At 42.3% G+C, this 22,660-nt stretch overlaps 2 protein-coding genes across 5 annotated transcripts; both read left to right on the top strand.

Moving 5' to 3' along the window:
* The first annotated feature begins 577 nt into the window (after window positions 1–577).
* Window positions 578–17,772, top strand: dgcr2 (DiGeorge syndrome critical region gene 2). 4 transcript variants are annotated; one of them, XM_083983443.1, is made up of 11 exons: window positions 578–1,065; window positions 7,088–7,120; window positions 8,493–8,615; window positions 11,309–11,395; window positions 11,524–11,734; window positions 12,479–12,555; window positions 12,643–12,825; window positions 12,927–13,148; window positions 14,052–14,204; window positions 14,417–14,653; window positions 15,213–17,772. In XM_083983443.1, the coding sequence occupies exons 1-11, from the start codon at window positions 984–986 to the stop codon at window positions 15,446–15,448; spliced, it is 1,644 nt and encodes a 547-aa protein (XP_083839569.1). In that variant the 5' UTR covers window positions 578–983; the 3' UTR covers window positions 15,449–17,772. The 4 variants fall into 4 exon arrangements, with proteins under 4 accessions (XP_083839569.1, XP_083839570.1, XP_083839571.1 ...); XM_083983444.1 differs by having other exon boundaries at window positions 579–1,065; window positions 12,945–13,148; XM_083983445.1 differs by lacking the exon at window positions 7,088–7,120 and having other exon boundaries at window positions 579–1,065.
* A 1,150-nt stretch (window positions 17,773–18,922) lies between these two features.
* car15 (carbonic anhydrase 15) lies at window positions 18,923–22,433 on the top strand. The gene is made up of 8 exons (XM_083984275.1): window positions 18,923–19,137; window positions 19,246–19,275; window positions 19,845–20,021; window positions 20,392–20,537; window positions 20,672–20,764; window positions 20,844–20,910; window positions 21,001–21,161; window positions 21,260–22,433. Exons 1-8 carry the CDS (start codon window positions 19,086–19,088, stop codon window positions 21,491–21,493), a joined length of 960 nt encoding a protein of 319 aa, XP_083840401.1. The 5' UTR covers window positions 18,923–19,085; the 3' UTR covers window positions 21,494–22,433.
* Window positions 22,434–22,660: the final 227 nt, after the last annotated feature.

A 22,660-nucleotide genomic window follows, 5' to 3' on the forward strand; every position in this document is an offset into this window, starting at 1 on the left:
GTTGTGTGGATTGTAATGGAGTGATGATGATTCATGATGTGCATATTGTTGCTATAAGTCCCTCAATCTGCTGTTAAAGACATAAAGTCTCTCCCAGTTTCCTCACTCACTCACCCATTATGATAATTGTCTTGCAGGCTGTCTCTCAAAGTAAAAAAAAAAGTCAGAACTGTGCCAAAAGGGGAAGGAAAACCATTAAACAGAGCTAATTATATAGAGACCTGTTATTAGATCTGCATGTTTATGATTTTTTTTATTGCAAAGGTTTCTCAATGATCCCAAATGGCAAAAGGCTGAATCCAGTTTCATGAGTGTTTCAAATTGCCTATCTCTGTGTATTATTATTGAGTGATGGATGGCATGGGGGCATGGGGGTCACGTCAAATAATAAACTGCGTCAGCCATGAGTCGTCGTTACGACCGCCACCACGCAGTGATATTATATTGGGTTGGATTTATCACATAATATCTAATCGGGTACCAAACATACACATTGGTTATCAAGTGTCACCGGGGTTTAATCCGCTTGACTCCGCCCCCCCGGTAGCTCCTCCAGCTGATAGCCCTGTGTCTGTGTGTGTGTGTGCTGCATGTTTGGGATTGTTGTGATGAGAGGCCGCGGCCATCTTGGATCCGCGCCGCTCCACACCGAGCAGCAGCTGCGGCGCAGAGAGAAGCGGACGACGTCAACGGTAGCGCCAGTTAGCTACTAAACGTTAGCTGCTCGGCCAGATTAACCACAGTCTGTTTTTGTTTTTTCGTTTGTTTTTTTTCCCTCCTCCCCTCTGGGCGACGCGACTATGTTTCACTTACGGTATTTTTTTCCTGCGTTAGTTGGTGTTTTGAACGTATAAACAGAAATGGGTTTAAACTGTGTAAAGCGTTTAACGTTATAACTCCGAAGAGGGCGGCGGCGGTGCAGCAAGATCCTCGGTCTATGTTTTAAATTTCTGGATAGAGGAGTTACTATGAATGGAGGATAAATGTTGCCTAAGGCTGACAGCAGCAGTTTCGTCCTCTTCTCTCTTCTCTTCGTCCTCACGTTAACGGACCCACCCCGGACAGGTAAATATAAATAATCCAAGTTGTTGTTTTTTCTCCCCTTTGCTTACATTACCGCGGGCTGGTCTGGGGAAGTGTGAGGCGAACAGATTACAGCTGAGAGCGGCGGGTCCGGCGGTGAGGCCTCCTGGATAGACCACGGTCTCCGGTGGTTTTTACACCCGCCGATGTGCCACGGCCGCCGCCGCCGGGCCAGTGTGGACTGCCGCCACGCTGCAGGCACTGGAAGCAGTACATTTTCATGAAAATAGGCCAACTTAAACCAGCAGTCTGCAATCATTAGACCACAACACTTAATGATTTAACTGCACAGTTCACACAGCCTCGTTATTATTTTCAGGAAATAAACACTTAACGCTGTTCATGTTGTTCCAAATGCAGACCATTGCTTTTCTAGCAAGTAGTTACTTCTGACTCATATTAATATATTTATATTGAGGGAATAAGCTGTTAATATCTGTGACATATTAAAGGTACATCCCTTGGTTAGTCACTGCTTCAGCTGTGAAAGTCTAGTGAAGTACATGTTTAATAGATTTTATTGTTGATGTGGTGGTAAGAGGAGTGACACAGTTTATCCAAATATAAAGGCAAACTATGGTGTCTGTGTTTTCATACAATCCTATTTGTTACAGTCACAGCATATAGCTAGTCATCGATTTTGGACATTTACCCTTGTCCTATGCTGTTCCAAATGCAGACCATTGCCTCTCTAGCAAGTAGTTACTTTTGACTCCTATTAATATTGAGTGAATAAGCTGTAAACATACTATTTTTTTGACATATTAAAGGTGGGTACCTTCTTAAAAAAGGTCTGTTTACCCTTCAATTCACCCTGTATCTGCACAGTTAGACATATCAAACTGATCAACACAGTAATGTAGTTCTCATGAGACTGTGTGAGTATGCTTTGGATTATCGTTACACTGACAAATCAAGATGATCTAATTCGTATCGCAGGATAAATAATCACATGTCACAGGTGCCAAGAACTGGAGACAACACATGGCTCATTAGAACAATAGAAACCCCCCTAGACAAGTAAACAAAGCATGTATTTTGTCTTGTGGACTAATCTAACTGCTTCAGACACAATATTGGCACATTAAAGCCTTCCTCTGGTATCACATTTGTCACAAAATGCCAATGGTTTATGAACCAAACAGTCAAATGATTTTAGGTCACTTGCCTCAGTTGTTTTTCCTTTGACTAGACTGCAGCCCTCCAGGTATAGTTAAGCAGCAAGGATGGTCTCCTTTAGGTCTAGTCTTGTGATCCTGACAGTTGTGTAGATTTAATTAGCTCCTATCAGCTCAGCTCATGGATAAAATAAATGTATTGTTTGGCTCAATCCAAATGAGTAACCACTTGCCCGGAAAACCTATTACACACAACAGCACTGCAGGCCCCTTGTTTTATGTTTTTATTATTATTTGTGTAGAGGGTTTGGCTCCTGGGCTTAGTAGGCTCTTTGTGGCTCATTTGAGTGTTGTTAATTATAATGATATTTTCAAAGGCAAATTCAGGGTTTGCTCTAATGTTTAAGAGTAAACAGAAGACCTTTTGTTTATATAAGTTGATCTGGAAGTGAAGGCTCTGTCTGTCTATTTGAGTATTTTGAAATCACTGCGTGTTGTTTGGGTGATGCTGTGGCCTTCATGCCAGGGATCCTGCAGGGAACTATACCTGTTTTCTTGCACAGAGTTTTTCAGGGAGGGTGTGTATGTTTGGTGAGCATGCTGGTGCACATCAAGTGCTGCTTTCCCCAAAGCTTGAGGCCCAGAATAATCCTATTTTTTAAAAACATAATTCAATGAAAATGCTTGCGCAGCGGTAAGCATGAAACACGTCGCCTGTACCTTTATGCTTTAGCCGTCTTGCAGTCACAGAATCAGACCCTTTTTTTTTAATCCTAATGGATCAGGAGACACTCACAACAACATCCAGTTGGCGCTTGATTTACCTGGTTTCCACAACAGCAAACTATACTGCTCTTTAAGGCTAAGGTTTAGGTTTTATCCAGATATACTTGACAGTGTGCATAATGTCCATGTTTCTAATTGGCTTTTTAAGATTTGTAAAAGGAAAAAAGTTTGAGTTGAAATGTTCTACATCTATGGGAGAATGATCAATTGATATTTCAGCGTCAGTATCAGTTTGCCATGCAAATATTGTGACCCATAGATTTCTAATTTTCTTATGCTATCTTTAAATCCCTACAATGCTGCAAAGTTATGACACAAAAGCAGAAATATACCCATGATGGGGCTGTTGGCTTTGTAGTTGGCACATAAGTATGTTCTGTGGTGAGCTCCCTTGATACGAAGACATGGATGTCAGAACGAATGTGGTCTTTAAAACATGTTGGTGTATAGTCTGTCGGGTGCAATGAACTACATCAATGCAGACTGTAAACTCAGTTTGTAGATGTTCAACACATCTAACAATGGTGAACATCTGGAAAATGAATTGCAAAACCAGATAAACGTAGCAGAGTGCAGTACATGGTGTAAACATGGTCCAGATTCACATCTCCCTTTCTCTTAAATGTGTGCAACAAGTCAATTGAACTTTGTTCATTGTCTGTGGCACTGGCAGCTACTTCATCACTGTTTGTTCTCCACAAAAAGTTGGCTGTAGTTTATCTTCTGGCAGGCATCATGTGCCAACAACAGTCAGATGCTTTTGTTCACCTGATCCTCTGCAGTTATAACAGTTTAACCCGCTCTGACCCAAATGGAGAGGATGGCTACAAATTGTTAAATATTTAGTGAAGTAAATGTTTAATAGATTTTATTATTGACGTGGTGGTAAGAGGGGTGACACAGTTTATCCAAATTTAAAGGCAGACTATGGTGCCTGTGTTTTCAAACAATCCTATTTGTTACAGTCACAGCATATAGTCATCGATTTTGGACATTTACCCTCGTCGTCGTATGTCGTCTTTCTAAAGGCACAACATTCCATCCATTACACTTTGTATTTTTCTTAAAATGAGAAGTGGTAATTTGGTGTAACACCCTTTGGTGATTAGTTGTCTGCATATAATTTCCCGTCAGATTTAGAAAAGCAGAGATTTGCTCATTGGCTCAATGAGCAAATCCCTGGCTTATTTGTTTGAAATAAGGAAAACACGATTCGACTAAAATATGTGTGAAGCATTTTGTTATTGATGATAAGAATAATTAACTAAAATTTGCTGAAACTCAAGTCCTGCCAAGCTCAGTACTTTCAAAACTAGTTTTATCACCCTGTCTGCCATCGGCAATTAGAAGTTACAAGAGCACAGATTATTTCCTGCTGTCGATGTCACACAGCTCTGACCTTCTACATGCACCTGGCTCGTGAACAAGACTTTCTCACCTTGGCTGCTGAAATGTTTTGCTATATTTCTTTCCTGCTGCTCTGCTGTATCGTCAACCAGGGGAAAGTGAATGTGGAGGACATAAAAATGCTGAGGAAAATGTCAAGAGAGGACACTGCCAGTGCCATGGGAACAGACAGATTTCACTCCCCTGCAGATAGATTTCATAATCGAAGCCAGTTAAAAAATCTCAGTTATTGCCCCTGGAACTCATTTAAATTAATTTGTAAATGACCAGTATTAGTGTTTTCTAATGATTTGCCTCGTAGGTACAGCTCTGCACTTAAGAGCAGCTCTGTTTACCACTTTAATATTAACTCTGGCACATTAAGTGCTAACACGAACTGAAAGTGTTGACAGGAAAAATGTGATAAACGTCTTGGTGATTAATGTCTTTCTTGTTTTGCAAACCAAACGGCTTAGTTTTTCTAGGAGTTTGACCCGCTCTGACTTCCTCCACACACTGCAGAAAGAATACATTGGTTTTTAATGCGAGTTGATACAATGAAATGGACATGAATTCCTGTACCCACTCACTGCTTTTAACAGCCAGCCTCAGAGCTGATGTGAATCATCAGTGGCTGGAGATGATGCAGCAGCGTGTGCACAAGGCCAGCTCACTGCGCCGTTATACTTCGGTGGGACTCAGTTGGGGTAGTCTCATTGTCTTTATTGTATTTTTCTGTTCGGTTATGTAAGAGATGCAGAGGGTAGCTAGTTCACTCATTTGTGGACTTCACATCACAAAAGCCAGAGAAATAGCCTCAGTAAGAGAGGAGTGTATCCTCCTTGCTCCTTGCTCCCACCCCATCTCAGTGATTCAGAGATGCTGCATTTGTCATTCATCATTAGTCATTAGCCTAATAATGGGATTCTTCTTGGGCAGATGCATTAGTGCATCTCCAGCACTGATATTTGCTAAGTATTCTAAGTGTGTGCATGCATGTCAACAAGCATGTCCACTACCTTGCATAGGATTTGTGGTGGTTAATTACCAGTGGTGAAAACAACATTATTGACCACCTTCCCTTACCTACCGCGAGCTGTGAAATCTCTGTAAAATCAGAGGGAAACCGGAGCCTTTGTGCAGCTATGTTAATCAAAAGCTGGCTCAGGTAGTCGGTCCACTCCCAAACAGCAGGATGTCCAGATAATGGCGAGGGGAAGCGCACTTCAGCTCGAAGCCTTTAGACACAGAGGCTGTTATTATCTGGAGATGCCCGAGCCGCGCCTTCGATGTGTAATATCTGATAACCTAAAGCAGCGGGCTGCTGGTTATCTGCATAAATTCTGCTCTCGTGGATTTTTCCAGCAGCAGCAGTAGCAGCAGTTATCAGAAAAGCACAGAAGGCATGAATACAAATGTGTGCAGGCAACAGGTCTTTATTGAAGCAGCACTCGGATGCATCAGAGAGCATGAGGCATGAATTTTTAAGTCTCGAGCACATTGATGAGAGGCTCAACGAGGGTTAGCTTTGTTTTAAATAAGCAATAAGTGGATAGATATGACTTGACTTCTATTTGCAAGTTAGCTTTATCGGGTAGCATAGCAAAGCAACGTGTCTTACTACAACGTGTATTATTTAAAAATCATTAGCTGGGAAGATAGATTTAAAAACATGGTTATAGTTTTCCTATAGTAAGTTGGTGAAGGTGAGAGATGATATTTTCATCCAATTACAGTGTCTTATGAAGCACTCAAAGAAAATCGACTTATTGTCTGGAAAAGCAATAAGCATTTTTTTTTTCATACTTTCTCTAACTATTAACATCATTCACAGACCCTTGCTAATGTATGTGGGATTCATGGCCTTTAATGTTATCCATCAACCTGACACACATTCAATCCCAGGAGACAGAGACGGGTCGGTAATGCGTCTCAATCCACTTAGCTTTAACTAAGACAGGGTGACGTCTGCTGTGTTGGACGGCTGCTAAGTGTGGGTGAACAATGTGAAGTTAGGTGGCCATGAAGAATAGGGTCAGATTCCCCCAATTTTAAAAATTTGTTTGTTAGTATGTTTTTTGAGGGCCTGAATAGTTGTCAAGCTCAACTTTTACACAGGCTGCATGAAGCAATTTGATCATAATGTAAGAAAAGTAATTGAAGTCTTGCTTGTAGTAGAATGAATTCACCAGTGCATTTCCAAGCAACCGGTCTTTTGCATCAGTCAGAACTCAACTCTTTAATAAAGATTAGTTTTAATCACTGTATTAAAGCCACCGGAGGCTCTGTGGGGTCACAAAAGTTGTTTTTTTGTTCGACACCAGCCGGTCCACAGTTGAAACAACAGTCCCATTCTTGAAATAGCGCTCAAAATAGCTTTTTTTCTAAGTAAAAAAATAGTGCAAACATATTTGTGAGGTGAGAGGGTGGTCTAGGTACATACCACTACCACCACCACCTGCATCCAAGAGACAGATGGCTTATTGTACCCACTACTGGGGAAGCAACTGGGAACATCACTGGTCACTGAGGAATACCAGAGAGTTGTTGAGGGTGAAAATAAAGAGATTTCCTCATAGGCGACAACGACGCACTGAGCAGCACAAACAGGATGAACGTTGTCACTGACTTTGGACAAGTGCAATTTAAAAAATGCCCTCAAGTCAAGACACTGACATACAGGATAGTCACTCTATTGTTTCTATTTGTTTCAGGTCCGCGGCTAGCTCTGGCAAGATTATTGTCAGGTAAGCAAGCTGTATGTCTTCCAGTGTAGTGGCTGTCTGGTCTCTGCTGCTAGAAAATAAATCAGCTGCTTCAGTTTGAACTCTTTTCTTTTGTGCATAAAGCTCCTGTGATGGAAAAAATCCAACTGAAAACACCTGTGCTTGTTTTATCATTACTGTCTTTTATTCAGACGTAGTTTTCACTGGAGGAAGAGTCCTTCGTAGTTTTTAGGTCAGACTCCGACTTAATATTATATCATATAAACAAATCTTCTTAGTCTTAATTATAGTGTCCACATTAATTCAATACGTTCATTCTCCAATTCCATGATCAATAACATTGATGCATGGACTGTTTTCCTGTAGACTGGGTCATTCATTACGTGACGCAGGCTCCACACAAACAAAGGCATCTCTCAAGTTAATCACATACGACTTTGAGACCCACTTAACACAAACTGTGTTGCAGACGCATGTAAACAGACCAGAGGCCCGTGTGGAAGTGAAGCATGCGTCTGCTCTGCGTCTGAGACTCTTCTCCTGTCGCCGCCGTTAAACTGTTATTTAAAGACGCGCTCACAAAACTCCCATTGTTTTTTGCTCTTCCTGGTCTGGTTTTGTTTAACACGATAAGCTACTCGACGCCTGATCAAACCTGCAGACATGACAGAACAATGTTCTTCTGGTGGAGTCACATTTCTGAATGTGTGTTAACTAATCTAAACCTATTGAGTTACCAGCTGTTGTGGATTTTCTTCGCCTTTTCTAAGCTCTGTTTGTTAATTATCTGTTTTTTCCTTTTTTGCTGTCTCTGTGTTTATTTAGTTTATTTATTAGGATCCCCATCAGCCATTACTTCATTATATGAGCAATGGCTATTCTTCTTGGGGTTCAGCACATACAATTACAAATATAGTAAAAAACAACACGAAAAAACAAACTAAAACCACACTACAATTATCCAGATATTGAAAGAAATAGTTTGCGGTTTAAAGATTTGCAAATACAACACAAAACTTAAGCTTATGAAAAAACAAAACAAACAACAGAATGGTGTATTAAATTGTCAGTGGAGCTAATGAGCTAACGGCACATTCAGCACCATCATATGTTTGGACACACTTATACTGTATAGCTGATGTGTTTAGACTCAGATCTTCCCGCTGACTGTGGTGGTAGCGCTGCTTTTCTTTCACTCTTGTTTATTAATTTATTCCCTTCCCCAAAGTTTCACTCCATCGACGATCTCTTCCTCTTATCACCTGCCATAAAAAACTGAAGTGCCCTCATTCAGCCCGCCGCTGCACTCTGCCTCAAAATGGTTTTCTCTTGTATCAAAAGATCTTATTCATGTGCAGGTTTTGACCCCGCGAACCCTCTCGTTGTATTTCAGAGCAGCGCTGCAGCCCCGGGCAGTTTGCCTGCCGCAGTGGAAAGATGCAATGTATCCCAATGTCCTGGCAGTGTGACGGCTGGACAGCATGCGAGGACAAGAGCGACGAGATGGACTGTCCCCGTGAGTATAGCTCACTTAAGCCCCTTTTACACCCACTCTGTTACCTAACACCCATAACATAATTGATTTCTGGAAAGAATAGCAACACCCAGAAACCTTTTCACACTCGGGCGATTGGAAGAGCTCTGCGTACAGGTGTGAGCGCAGCCACGGCGCCTTAAGGACACACTGGGATTTAATCAAGCTATAGTCGCTAGTGTTCAGTGGTGCATGTGGACACAGTGAGTAGGTACAGGCCATTTCATTATACAACATTTCATTTAAGCCTAATATATAGAAGTGGTAGTGAGAGAACAAATGCAATTTAACTTAGGGGTGCCAAAAATAATCGTTTCAAAGATGCATCGACGCAGTTATGTCACATAATCGATTTTTGATTAAACTGTTCACATACAGAGACAGTTATTTATTTAATTTTAAAGGCAAAATGCCAAGATTCAAGTGCACCTTTTAAGAAGGATAGGCCTTTTCTTTTTCTTTGTGTGTTCAGACTCCCAAGGAGGAGTTCATTTAAATGGAAATACATTTAAGTTATATTTTCTGTTTAATTCTATGTTATTATCTGACTGTTTATGTTAATTAATGAAAAGGCCATGTGTGGCAACATAGAAAATTGAGGATATGATGCATTGAAATGCATCGAGATGCATCGTGTAATCGAATTGTAGACTGGTGAATCATAATCAAAACTGAATCATGTGGCCAGTGAAGATGCACGTTACTAATTTAACTGCAAAGTAGCCCAGTCATATTTCTAATGTGTGTGTATAGCACAATAAGAGCCCAAACACATGTCCCACTTTTACCAAGTCGTTCAGACCTGGTTTTAAGTCTGCAGGTATGGAAAAGTCCCCCTAATCCCCCCCAGTGAATCACAATGCAAGATTAGCTGCTCTGCACCGACGACGGCGTCACATGGCAGAAGGAGGCAGAGTTAAATTCCGAGTGGCTGCACATGTGTCTGTGTGTGTCTGTGTTTTTGTTTACTGTTTGTTGATCATAGATGTTGCAGCGCTGCTAAGCCTTTGACCGAAATCCTATTGTTTTCCCCCCTCTTAAATCCTGATAGACCTTATCCCCAGATCTCTGACCGCATAATGGGAATTATTGAATGGATTGAGTCCAGCATGTGACCTCCATACAGCAGCGGTTGTGCTCTCCGTGAGTTAACGCTGTGAGCCTGCCAACAAAATAGAGGCAGGAATTGTTGGGGAAGCAGAAACTTCCTCTGGTTTGCTTTGTTTATCCACAGATAAAACAGTTGCCAACCACAAGTCGGTTTAATTTACAGTATGTTCTGTATGTTCAGAAGCAAATGTGTGGTGGTGTTGTTGTTCATTTAAAACAGTGGCAGCCGATCGTTACATCTCTGCCTGTGTAGAGCGGCTGTGATTTCATAGAGAGAAGCAAGGAAAAAACCCACACAGTGTTTACACATGCCTCAGTGAGGGGCTATTGTCTGCTGAATCAACAGCACGCATGGAAATCAATGTTCTTGTTTGGGATTAGCTCTTTGTTGAATAACATGGCAAGGTGCAGCAATCCTTCACTCCAATCCCAGCCACACAAATGCAGAGGGAACTGTTCAAGCTTGTATTGTCAGCACATGAAAAGAGGAAATGGTCTTATAAAAAAATCTAATTAGCAAAAAAAATTGCAGGCTGTATAAAAGTTGGCCATGTTGCAACTACAGACCCCCACAGTGAACAACACATACAGTAAAGGACTGCAGAACTGAAACTGTATCTGTTGTCAAAGTAAAACACTGTGTCATGATTATTTTTAATGAAATATTTCAAGTGTGAGCTAAAGATGGAGATAAGAAAGTTTTTAATTCAGTTAAATTCTTGATTTGAAAACTGAGGCTCCTGCTTTAATATAATTTTTTTTTTTTTTCATTCATTTCTGAGTTAAATGCACAGGAGTACAAAGTTTATTTTGATTCATCAATAATAACATCCTACTTATTATTATAGGTAAAGTCAAATGTGTCTGTTGGTAATGGTATTGATCACTGACATTCGTATCGTTTTGGTATTTCTAGCCTGTCACCTCTCCCACCACATTTTCATGTGCAGACCATAGTAACATCTTTAACACACACCAGATCCAAACCACTGTAAACTTAAAATGGCAGTACAAGTAAAACTGTCAGTCTTTAAAGACTTGGTTCTGCTTTTATCTTCCTCAAATCTGCATCTGGAGTTCCTCATTGATCTTTTCTGAGTCGTACATGTCGTCAAGTTGTCAAGAGAAAATTCCTATTATTATAAGTAATAAACCTCAGCGCAGGAAGAGTCATTGATCGGAGACGCATTAGTTCACAATGACGAGTCCAAGAATACATGAAACACAAAACACAAACAGGGCTCTTTTTCTCATCATAATTGTGAATGAGGAAATACCAGACGGAGCCAGTGCAGAAATAAGCAGCACTGGCAGTTTATGGGTTTATCTATTTATGTGTCAGGCTCTCAGACAAATGAAAACGGTTTATTCTTGCCTTTAAACAGGGGAGCAGTCAGACAGTGGCTCATTACATCACAAGCTTTTAACAGGTTGCACAACATAAACAAATCTGGGCTCTTATTAAAACATTTTTTTTTTTAAAAGATCCCGAGAATTTTTCATAATAAATATAAAAGGGGACAAAACACGTCCACACATTTTGACTTTTTGTCATTTTCTTGCAGCTATAAAGGAGGAGAGGTTTCGTTTTGGCAACGATTATGACGACGAAGAAGACTTCCTCGGTGTGGCTCAGCCTGTACGCTTCAACAGTAAGTATCTCACTTTACTCTCACCCGGCTTATTATGGCACGTCGATCTGTGAGTTATCGATTCTGCACAGCGATTGCGGACGCAGCTTTCACCAACCACAGCGCTAATGCATATTCTCCGTCCGCAGAGAAATGCCCCAGCGGCTGGCACCACTACGAGAAGACGGCCAGCTGTTACAAAGTCTACCTGAGGAACGAGAACTACTGGCAGGCCGTAGACACCTGTCAGAAAGTCAACGGCTCCTTGGCTACGTTTGTGACCAATGAGGAGCTGCAGTTCATCCTGAAGATCGAGGTGGACTTTGACGACAAAGTCTGTGAGCGCAGAGACCAGTGCAAGTGAGTTCGTAACCAGCTGTGTCGTTGTTCGAGTTTCTGAAAGAACCGAACTTCGCTGCGGTTGAGTCACAATCTTGTGACTTCCTACAAACATTTACCAGTGACCAGTGTGTGAAAAATACTTTCTTGTGATCACACTTCGTATCTGTTACAGTCTGTAGTTTCTGTGAAGAAAACTGCTGCACGAAGAAACACTTTTCTGCAAACACTTTATCAATCTATTTTAAGAAATGCAACAGTGATTACAGATAAAATGAGGTTACACACATTTCCTTGTCTGTTTTTTTCCCCCAGTACCCAAAACTTCTCTGAACAGAGTCTCTGCACAGTAAAATTAAATAAACATAAATCATAAATACAAATGCCTATCAAAACATAGGTAGAAACAAAACAGAAAAAACAAGACAAAAACACTCAAACAAAAAGTAGAGGACAGGGTGGGGGCCCTGTGGCCCTGTACTCGTCCATGTCCAACCTCTGCTCTCTCATCCTCCCTTGTCTTACACACTGGAGACCAGATGTAACATTTCAACTCCACTTTCTGAACTGAAATCAATGACTTTCTCTTATTGACTTCTCTTGATGTGCTACAGTGTAGAGTCAAATGTATCAGCCTGTTGAAGTGTAGGTGGTTCTGATATTGATTGGAGGCCATCTAGTGGCCGAAAGTGGTATTTTCTTTTTTCATCTTCGTAGGGACCAGTTGATGCTGTAACTTTCAGCTCTTTCTGTTTGTTTTCAAAGGTTTTGGGTCGGTTACCAGTATGTGATCACCAATCAGAACCACTCTCTGGAGGGCCGCTGGGAGGTCGCATACAAAGGTATCACATTTGTGTTTGTCTGCCTCTTTATAGACAGAATATCACAATATCAGTGTTTTAAACTGCTGCTGTTTTATGACTCAACAGGGTCGATGCAGGTGTTCCTGCCCCCCGAGGGTCTGACCAATTTTGGGGAGGCGTCTCCCACCCAGGACAACGTCTTCTGTGCTCAGCTGCAGCGCTTTCAGATCAAAAGCATGAACGAACGCGGCCTGCACAGTTGGCACGCTGAGAACTGCTACAAAAAGTTCCCCTTTCTCTGCAAGAGGAGTATGTGCTCACTTAGTCATTGTCCACATTCATTAAAAAGTAACAACAATATTTATTTAGTTTCAGTTGTTGTGTTGATGTTTTCCGCACTATGTCTTCAGGTTATACTTCCTTCGCAGGGCAAACGTGTGTGGATATAAAAGACAACGTGGTGAACGAGGGCTACTACTTCACCCCTAAAGGGGACGACCCGTGTCTGAGCTGCACGTGTCACGACGGCGAGCCGGAGATGTGCGTGGCTGCGCTGTGCGAGCGGCCGCAGGGCTGCCAGCACTTCCGCAAGGACCCCAAAGAGTGCTGCAAGTTCACCTGCCTGGACCCAGGTACTGTCACCTTGTCATTAAAGGGATAGTTCAACATTTTTGGCAAATTGGCCCATTGCCATAATCCCTATAGTTTTAGGAGTAGGTGCATTACCTGTAATTGTCGGTGCAAGCTATTTTTAGAACGGCGGAGGCTGAGCTGAGCGGCGAGCTGCTCAGAGATAACCTACGGAGGCTAATGGGATTTCTTGGTTTCCCTCATCAAACTCATCAAATACACAATCCAACAACTCCAAAACGCTCTCGTGGACAAGTTGTGACCTGCACATTCACCTTGCTATGAGATAATAACAGAACGTTACTAGTCGGAGTTGTTTTCAAGGTAAATGCAGAGACTGCTTGTCGAAAAACCGCCCCTGAAGGCATTGCACATCAGCGGTTTTGCATGAATTTACCTTGAAAACAACTCAGTCTTGTAACATTCTGTTATTATCTCATAGCGTGGTGAATGTGCAGGTCACAACTTGTCCATGAGAGCGTTTTGGAGTTGTTGGATTGTGTGTTCGATGAGGGAAACCAAGAAATCCCATTAGCCTCCGTAGCGTAGCTCTGAGCAGCTCGCGGCTCTGCTCCGCCGTTCTAAAAATAGCTATTAAAGATGACAAACCTACTCCTAAAACTATAGGGATTATGGCAATGAGCCAATGTGCCAAAATGTTGAACTATCCCTTTAAGATCTACTACAGTTTTCGTTTTACTGTAAGCCGCAGGGTATTTCTTCAGACTGGTCCGTGGACTATGTTTTAATGTTAAGTCAAGTGTGCGACTTTTGCCGCTGCTTTTTCAAATCTTCCTACCTACAAGGAGAAACTTGTCGAACTGAGGAGCGTGACTCCAACGACTCCAACTGGTCTTTTTAAACCAATAGAGTAACGTTCTTGTTTTGTCGTCTTCCCCCCTCAGACGGAAACAGCCTGTTTGACTCGATGGCCAGCGGGATGAGGCTGATCGTCAGCTGCATCTCGTCCTTCCTCATCCTCTCTCTGCTGCTCTTCATGGTGCACAGACTCCGTCAGCGGCGGCGCGAACGCATCGAGACCCTGATTGGAGGAAACTGTGAGCATCAAGCCACACACACACATGCACGTACACAACACGACTCTCTGGTTCATAGTAATCTGGTTATGTAATGAAGCTCTCTCATTATAATTAGTCTCAGTTGATTTAACAGCAGCACATGAGTTTTCATATTCATTTCAAACGGCTGCTCGTTGTGAACTGTTGCAGTCGTTTCACTTTGCGCTCTGTGTTTGTTTTCATTCGCTCAGTGCACCACTTCAACCTTGGAAGACGAGTCCCCGGCTTCGACTACGGCCCCGACGCCTTCGGCACCGGCCTCACCCCCCTTCATCTGTCTGACGACGGAGAAGGAGGCGCTTTTCACTTCCAAGAGCCTCCTCCGCCGTACGCAGCCTACAAATACCCAGACATCCAGCACCCCGACGACCCCCCGCCTCCGTACGAGGCCTCCATCAACCCAGACAGCCTCCTCTACGTCGACCTCGGTAGGCGCAGGGTCTTTTTTTTTTTTTGTGCAATGTGCATTTGTTCGCCTTTTTTACATACAGAGAGTCCAGGTTTTGAAAAGGGTTTAAGTTCACTTTATGTTAATCTATAGGCTCCTACAGCATTTGTGTGCAGATAAATGTTAAAATATAGCAGTTTACCTCAGTCTATAGCTCATTTTGTCAGAAAGGTTTCAGAAGCCTGTTTTTTCTATACTCTTTTATTTTTGCCTCTTTTATGCAGTCCAGGCTTTCGAAAAGAGAGTAAACATATTGCTGCTGAAAACTGACTTACATGTGATGTGTATTTCTGGGGGAAATATGGTTCCTGGAATAGTCTGTAGACAATCATAATCATTCAACTGTTTCACCGGTGTTAAAAATACAGACTAAAAATCGAGAAAATCGGCAATATCGTAGAATCGCAATTTAAATCGAATCGGCATCCAAAAAATCGTAGAAGAATCGAATCGGTAGAAAACGTATCTTCCCAGCCCTAATCATCATCATGCACAGAAAAAGAAAAGTTTTCACTTCCTCTCTCTGTTGTCGCCCTCAGGACACAGCGGGGTTTCCATGGTGCCGAGCCAGATGAGCACAATGGGAGACGGTCTCCAGGGCGATCTTCCCAACAACGCCTCCGGTCCCATGATGCCCGGCTCGGCGCTGGCCACTCAGGAGAGGGAGGACTCCATAGACAGCAGCACGCTCCTGGTGGGGCCCGACACGCCGACGGACGGCCACGCCCCCGCGCCCGCGCCTCCTGACTGCGCCTCCCTCAGCACCGTGGTATAGGACTTTACCAGCCAGCGGAGGAAGGTCAGGAGCGCGGTGGTCTGCGGACGGGAGGCGACGCAGCGCAGCGTTGTGTCGTTTAATCTAAAGACACTAAGAGATGAAGTTTATACAGACGTATCAGGAGGCGGAGCAGCCGGATGTCTGAGGCGTCACGGTGGCGACGGATGCCCTCTTTCTGAAGACTGCTCAGTCGGACTCTTGAGTGCTTTTTTGATTTGTTTTGTTTTTGTTTTGTTGTTTCTTTTTGAGACACTGGGATCTGAGGGAGCAGAGCAGACTGTTTCTGTACCGAGAAGAAGAAAACAAACAAACAAACACTACATTCAGGCTGAGGAAGCTGCACTTTTACTTTTAGCATGGACTCAGCGGAGCTTTTGAAACATCTCAGATTTGGCCCTGATCGGTCCAGAAGTCCTGATGTAAATAACCCCCTCAGGTCTGTGCCAGTCCAGTTTGTAATACTCGTGTGTTTCTGTCCAGCACAAGGCAAATAGTGACAGACGGACAGTGAAGCCAGCTTTTGTCCCTCGTCCGTAATTTCTTTTCTTTCTTTCTTTCTTTCTTTCTTTCTTTCTTTGCACCGTGCTGTCGTTTTTAATGGGCACATCTGTAACGATCACTCGACCTCCGGGCTACAAAGTAACGCTCTCATCTGTCCCAGCATGTCCCAGATCTCGATTTCTACTCGCTCCATAAAAAAAAAAACCTTCTGTCTCTTCACTTTCTTACTGCTCCGACACATGAAGCCGTCTTCCAGGTTTATAGCGCATATTTGCAGCAAAAGATGTTTCGTAGTTCAGAGGTTTAACCCTTGAAAGAAGGTACAGTTAGATTCCTCCCGTAGGGTTTTTATTAGGTAATGCCAAAACAAGGCGTTATGTATCAACGAATGTTGTGGTACTGATGAATACTGAGTTTGGTATTGTGTTCTTTTGTTTTGTTTTGTTTTTGTTTTGTTTTTTGATGATAATTTATGACTGCAGGCTGTAATCTCGATTGTTTAATTGTGGGATAGACGCAGCCCGATCCCCCAACTGATCAGCGAGCGGAAGCAATGAAGCTTTTCAAATGTATGTGTGAAGATTATGGACGATATCCGGTTTAATTCAATCTAAAAAAGAAAAAAGGAAAAAAAAGATTTATTTAAATTCATGAAGTCATTTAATCGGTTAATGATGCAGGCAGCCCCAGTGTTGATATTTATCATCACAGGGGAGTTGTATATTTGCTAACTGAACCAGGTTTCGTGACTCCAGTGTTTTGCACGCTCATCTCTCGACTAAATCAGGTTTTGTTTTTTATTGTTCTTTTTTTTTTCTTTTTTTTGGAAGGTAATTTTTCAGTTGTTACATTTGGATGCTGCCCCTCCATCCCTGATGTGTGTGTTTGTGTGACTCTTCATACACTACTACATTTGTTGTCTCAGTTATCAAGCTTGTTTTCAGCTACTAAAGACGATGATGTCTCCCGACTGCAGACGTGAACCTTTTCTGTCCTGGTGTTGATTGATGGGTCTGTTGTTATTCTTGTTTCTCAGTGGGATCGCTTAAAAAAAAAAAAAAAAAAAACAAGAAAAAAATTGTAATAATGGAAAAGTGTAAACTGTATATTTGGAACGAGTTAGACCCGAGTTATGACGACAATCGTTTGATTCACTCAAGGATGAATTTTCTAAGCCTGAGGGAGTCAGAGTCAGAGTCGACCCACAGCCACCAGCATTCAAACCGCTTCTGATCTGCCTCTAGAAAAACAGCTGTAAATGTGTCTGAATGACTGTGCACGTGAGTGTCTCATGTTTGAATGTACTTTATGTATAAATATTATTTTTCTTTGTGCTGAAGCTTATTTTCTCCATTTATTTGGCATATTGACAATCCACAGTGGATTCCCCATCAAACAAAATCTCATAACTTGTAGAAAATATAATGTGCATGTGTGTATAGGAGATGGTTTACTGGTTTGGATTTCTTTTGTTCCTCATCAAGCTTGTTTGGTTTTTATTTTTCAACCTGCTTTTTTGACCTGCAGTGCATGTTTTTATCTTCTGGCATGCTAAGAGATTTGTTGTTTTTTTTGTTTTGTTTTTTTTAATTTGTTTTTTTTTTGTTGATGGAAAGTTTTAGCTCTACAGTTTGTCCTGTACAATAGGCTCAAAGACTCCTGCATATAGTTTAATATTTCCACACGCATCGAAAACCTGCCCCATGACTCCCAACAGCTGCATTTACACTGTAGTTACTGTGCAAAGACTATGGTGGTGTTACAACTAATTTCAATGGATTTGAAATGTTTTATGTATAATACAAACAAATGTTACATTTCATTGTCTTTTATTTCATAGCCTTTAAATTTTACAAAAATGCTTCGTTTGCAGGGAGGGGGTGGGGGGGCGGTGGGTTGTGTTTTTCTGAGGTAGATGTACATCTAATCAAATGCCAAATAAATTGCACCATGAAGGACGACTCATGCCTCAGTGGGTTTGAAGACATACTGAACTTTTACCTTGAACCTCATCAATCGTGACATTTAGCTGCTCTCTGAGTCCCTTTGACTTGGCTGAAGGAATTCCTCCACCAGCACTGACCAAATGTCAAAGAGGATTAAGGTGGGATGCAGGGAAATCCCCCCCATCCCCCCATGACGGGAGGTTGTCGGATAAATCCAATCCACAGCAATCAAACCAAGTCAGATAATTTAAAGAAAGCGGATATAGCGACACCACGGTGACTCATAAGGCAGCAGGCGGAGCGGAGATAGTGATACCCTGCTGGAGAGCATTGTCCCTTAAGAAAAGAGGCTTTGTTCACACACGGGCCGAGTAGTGACACAATCACATAATCTATTCCTGGAAGGGAGAGACGCAACACTTAACGCTGAGCTGCTCTGTCAAGACCATGATTGAATTTATGAGACAGTGGAGACATTTAAAATCACTTTAAAACCCTTCAGCCTTGAAGGAGCAGACAGGAGAGCTTCTTATATAAACCAGGTTGGATAAATCATCTGGCAGCAGAACTACCACGTCATGCGCCACAACATTAGTTCAATATTATATATTTTTTTTATTTTTGGAAACATTTAAAACACCCGAGGAGAAAGTAGACTATATAATATAATTTATGCCCCTCCATTTACTCACTCACAGGACTTTGATGTCTCGCTGTGGAGGACAACGACAGGAGCTGAGAGGAAAAACCTAAAGGTTAAAAAAAAAAAAAAAAGTAAACCTGATCTCACACAATGACACAGGTGGGATTTCCACTTCTTCTCCATCATCGGTGACGTTAAACTGTATAATCTGCTGCTCTGATTCCCAGGAGATGAATAATGCGTCTCGTTACTAGTCACTGGGCATCGATGCTGGCAGCAGCGAGGGAGGGAGGGGAGGGAGGAGAGGAGAGGGGAGGGAGGGGTGAGGCTCTCTGTGCATCAATGAGCCTGTTGATCAGAAGAAAATCAGAAAAAAGACCACCGGACTGGTAATGACACGGTTCACTGATCCGACCAGGAGAAAAGTAAACCTCAGCTTTCACCTCCGCTCCCATTTAAAAGCAGCAGCACGTCGGCTCTGCTCCTCCTCAGTCTACCTCACACGCTGACACCTGTCTGCTGCCGCGGCCCCTCGGACCCCACCATGATCTGGACCGCTGCTCTCCTCATCACTCTGCTCTCTCACGCCAAATCAGGTGAGGCTGCTGCTTTTGTCTCCTGCCACATTAAAAAAAACAATATTTCATATGTAAATCCAATTGAATTCAAGCTAATTACAGAATTTATTTGTTTTTATATTCCAGACGATTACTGTTACAATGAGCCACATTGTGGTAAGTGACATATCAACTACTTATTTATTTAAAACTACACAGACAGGAAATTCACGTGTGCACTAGAAAAGACTGAACTAAATTAATGTTATTTTATACAATTAAAGTCCTTTTTTGGTTTGAAGCAACATCTTCCTGCGACCCACGGACAGAGGTTTCATGAGGAATGAGCAGATTGTGAAAAGAGCAGAAGGCGGTAACATCTGGATTTGAGTCATTTGAGTAACTGATACAAGGCTCAAGAGGTTAAATTGTTAAGTTTTCCACAAAGAAACTATCAAAACCAATAAAAAATACTTTGAAAATGAGGAAAAACAGGGAATTTAAACATAATATCATGACAACTGTGCAATGTGAGGGTGGTGTGATTGAAAGCTCAGAGGGAGAGATTGTTAAAAGACCTCTCAATTTAAGTTTCAACACAGAAAGCGACTTCCTCCCGAGGAAGAATTTGTGACAGCTACTAAATGGATCTTGTGGAGAGATTTGCTTTTTCAACTCTTATCAGATAATTGTCTCAGGACCCAGTGAACTCATCACTTCTCTCCCATCCCGTCTCCATTGCTCAGACCCTTACTCATGGGGAGACACGTTCCCATCATGCCACCCTCTACTTGAAGAGCACCACTCTCCCATCAACCTCGACCAGCACATGAGCAGAAACGACTCTCTGGGCTCTTTACATCTGGAGGGCTTCGATCTCACCCAAACCGGCCACTGGACGCTTGAAAACGACGGACACTCTGGTGAATATCCCGCTGACACCGTCCTCAGCCTGTGTGTTGTGTTGTTGTGTTGTGTGCAGGGCCGTATAGGGGAGAAGGTGATGATAATTCTAGGGGCCCAGCGCCCAGTTGGTCCCACAAAAAAAACCAGTAGTCTAATCTTTGTGTGACTGAATTATTCTGCATAAGACCCTGACTGATACTCATAGTAATGCTGCATTAGCATCAAAACAAAGTAGGCTATAAAAAATGATAATACATACGTAGTCTAAGAAAAAAAGTGGAAAAGTCAGGGGCCCACTTTAGTATTCTTTCAGGGGCCCCAGAATTCCTAGCAACAGCTCTTGTTGTGTGTCTCTGGGTGATTGTTTCTTTCTGGTTTGCCTCACAGTCGTGCTGCAGGTGGGCGGCGGCATGTCGGTGAGCGGCGGGGGTCTTCCAGATGTGTACCACACCATCCAGGTGCACTTCCACTGGGGAGGCCTGGCCACCAACGGCTCGGAGCACACGGTGGACAGACGCAGATACCCGATGGAGGTACAGTAGCCTACGGTCAGTAGAGACAGATCTGCACTGTCACAGTTTACAAACCTCCCGTAGCAGCAGCAGCAGACTGGTGCGTGGTGCGGAGTCCCTGATGCTGCCTCATGTGCTTTTATGTTTCAATCCAGATGCACATAGTCAACATGAAGTCCATCTACCCAAACCTGACAGCTGCGTTGGGCGACCCCACAGGCCTCGCCGTGCTTGGATTCTTCATTGATGTCAGTTTGTCAAATCTATATCTCATATAGTGTAGGTATTTTCATATATAAACACGCCCTGACTTTGTTTGTCTTGCAGGTTGTTTATGCAGACAATGTGCACTTTGGACACATATCACAGAAACTGTCCTCTGTAGCTTACAAAGGTTTGTGGAAAAGGACAAAAAAATAACTTCTAGATGTCGTTTGTGATGTTTGTAAGGGCTCTAATCACTGCTGTGTATCCTTTTCCTAAGGCCAAACTACTAAAATCAAGCCATTCCCACTGATGAGCCTTCTGCCCAAACACAACATGACTCAGTATTACCGCTACTACGGCAGCCTCACCACCCCTCCATGTTCTCAAGTGGTGGTCTGGACCATGTATGAAGTCCCCATCTACATCTCATGGTCTCAAGTATGTCTCTCCACAGTCATTTCAGATTATATAATAATATGGCTCTGTGGGTTCAGTGTATGAATATAGGCCTAACGATTTTATATTTTCCCTTACAGCTGGCTCAGTTCACCTCTCAGATCTTCTCCACAGAGGAGGATGCAGAGCAGGTGACGCCTCTGCAGAACAACTTCAGGCACATCCACCCGACCTTCAGCCGCGTCGTCTCCGCGTCCAGAGATGCCAAACTCCTCACGGCAGGCGGTGGTCGCCTCGGGTCGGCTGTGTCGCTGCAGCTGCTTCAAATCACTGTGCTGGGACTGGGACTGGGAGGCCTCGTCTCCGGACTGTAGCGCTGCACCAAGTTCAAATCATGAAACGTCAAAAAACACAACAAACAACCAAACAAAGATTAATTGTTTTGTTTTTTTCTTGTGGGTCAGCAAAGTTTGTGAGTGTGTGAGCAGTCACACCTGTAGAGATACTACAACTAATACATAGATATACTATAGCTATAAAAGAAACAAACAAACTGTGAAGACAAGTACTGTAATATGAGGATGTATTATTGTTGTTTTAGTGCCTTACTAACAATGGTTAAATAGCACAAGTGCATTTATAACTAGGCTTTTTATATTGTAGCTAGTAGCTGGACTAGCTAACATGGGATGTTTTTCATTGTTTTTCATCACACTGGATCTAAATTTGTTCGTAGCTCGACAAATATTCAAAATGAGGTCTGTTAATAGTTAAAAACAAGACAAAAAGGCAAAAGCATTAAGTTTACTGTATGCTAGCTCTTGCAAATTAGCTATAAATACAGAGGTAGATGGAAATATTGTGTGTTTTACAAGTATTTTATCATAAAACGAAGTAATGGACCAAATAAATATTTTGCCTAATTATGGCACAGGGTGAAAAGGTTTTTTTTTTTTTTTTAGATGACCGGCTGGTGAAAAGTGTTAGCCACAACTGTGAGTTTTAGTGGCCTTAGTTTTTTTGTACAACAAATATTATCATAAAACTTTTTTGTTGCTGTTGTATTATTTGAAACCAAACAGTGTGTGGGCGCAGCAACTCATCTGTGCAGCTGTGACCCCAAACTGAACATGAGTCTGGTCTGTTTACACGGCCTCACCTTGATGGTTTTGATGTGTCCTGATAGGAGAACCACTGTGTAATTAATAATATTAATAAGGCATCAAATCCATTCACCTTGGCCTTTTCCAGAGTTCTGTTATTTTTGCATGTTGGCTCCCTGACAAAACAAAATCATCATTTATAACACCTGTGCTTTTCCAAGTCAAATCTCTACTATTGCAAAACACATGATAAATGACTTTAAATAAAGTGTACTGCAATAAAGTGCATCCAACATGCAAACTTTTCTCTGTGCATTGATTTTGCATATTTGCCAGGATCCATTAGGCTACCATCAATGAACGTTGTGCAGATTGGTATGCAAATACACTGCAAAACACCTGAGAGGAAAAAACAACAAAGACAAATAATGCAAAAAA

The sequence above is a fragment of the Trachurus trachurus genome (assembly GCF_905171665.1).
Source record: "Trachurus trachurus genome assembly, chromosome: 12".
Classification (NCBI taxonomy): Eukaryota; Metazoa; Chordata; class Actinopteri; order Carangiformes; family Carangidae; genus Trachurus; species Trachurus trachurus.

What these genes read in the sequence shown, in the direction of transcription:
- dgcr2 (XM_083983443.1), top strand. Translation starts at nt 984, where the DNA reads ATGTTGCCTAAGGCTGACAGCAGCAGTTTCGTCCTCTTCTCTCTTCTC. An exon ending in CCCCTTTCTCTGCAAGAGGA is followed by an intron (nt 12,826 to 12,926) that starts GTATGTGCTCAC and finishes CTATGTCTTCAG; the next exon opens with GTTATACTTCCTTCGCAGGG. An exon ending in CCTCCTCTACGTCGACCTCG is followed by an intron (nt 14,654 to 15,212) that starts GTAGGCGCAGGG and finishes TGTCGCCCTCAG; the next exon opens with GACACAGCGGGGTTTCCATG.
- car15 (XM_083984275.1), top strand. Translation starts at nt 19,086, where the DNA reads ATGATCTGGACCGCTGCTCTCCTCATCACTCTGCTCTCTCACGCCAAA. An exon ending in TTACAATGAGCCACATTGTG is followed by an intron (nt 19,276 to 19,844) that starts GTAAGTGACATA and finishes TCCATTGCTCAG; the next exon opens with ACCCTTACTCATGGGGAGAC. An exon ending in GTCCTCTGTAGCTTACAAAG is followed by an intron (nt 20,911 to 21,000) that starts GTTTGTGGAAAA and finishes CCTTTTCCTAAG; the next exon opens with GCCAAACTACTAAAATCAAG.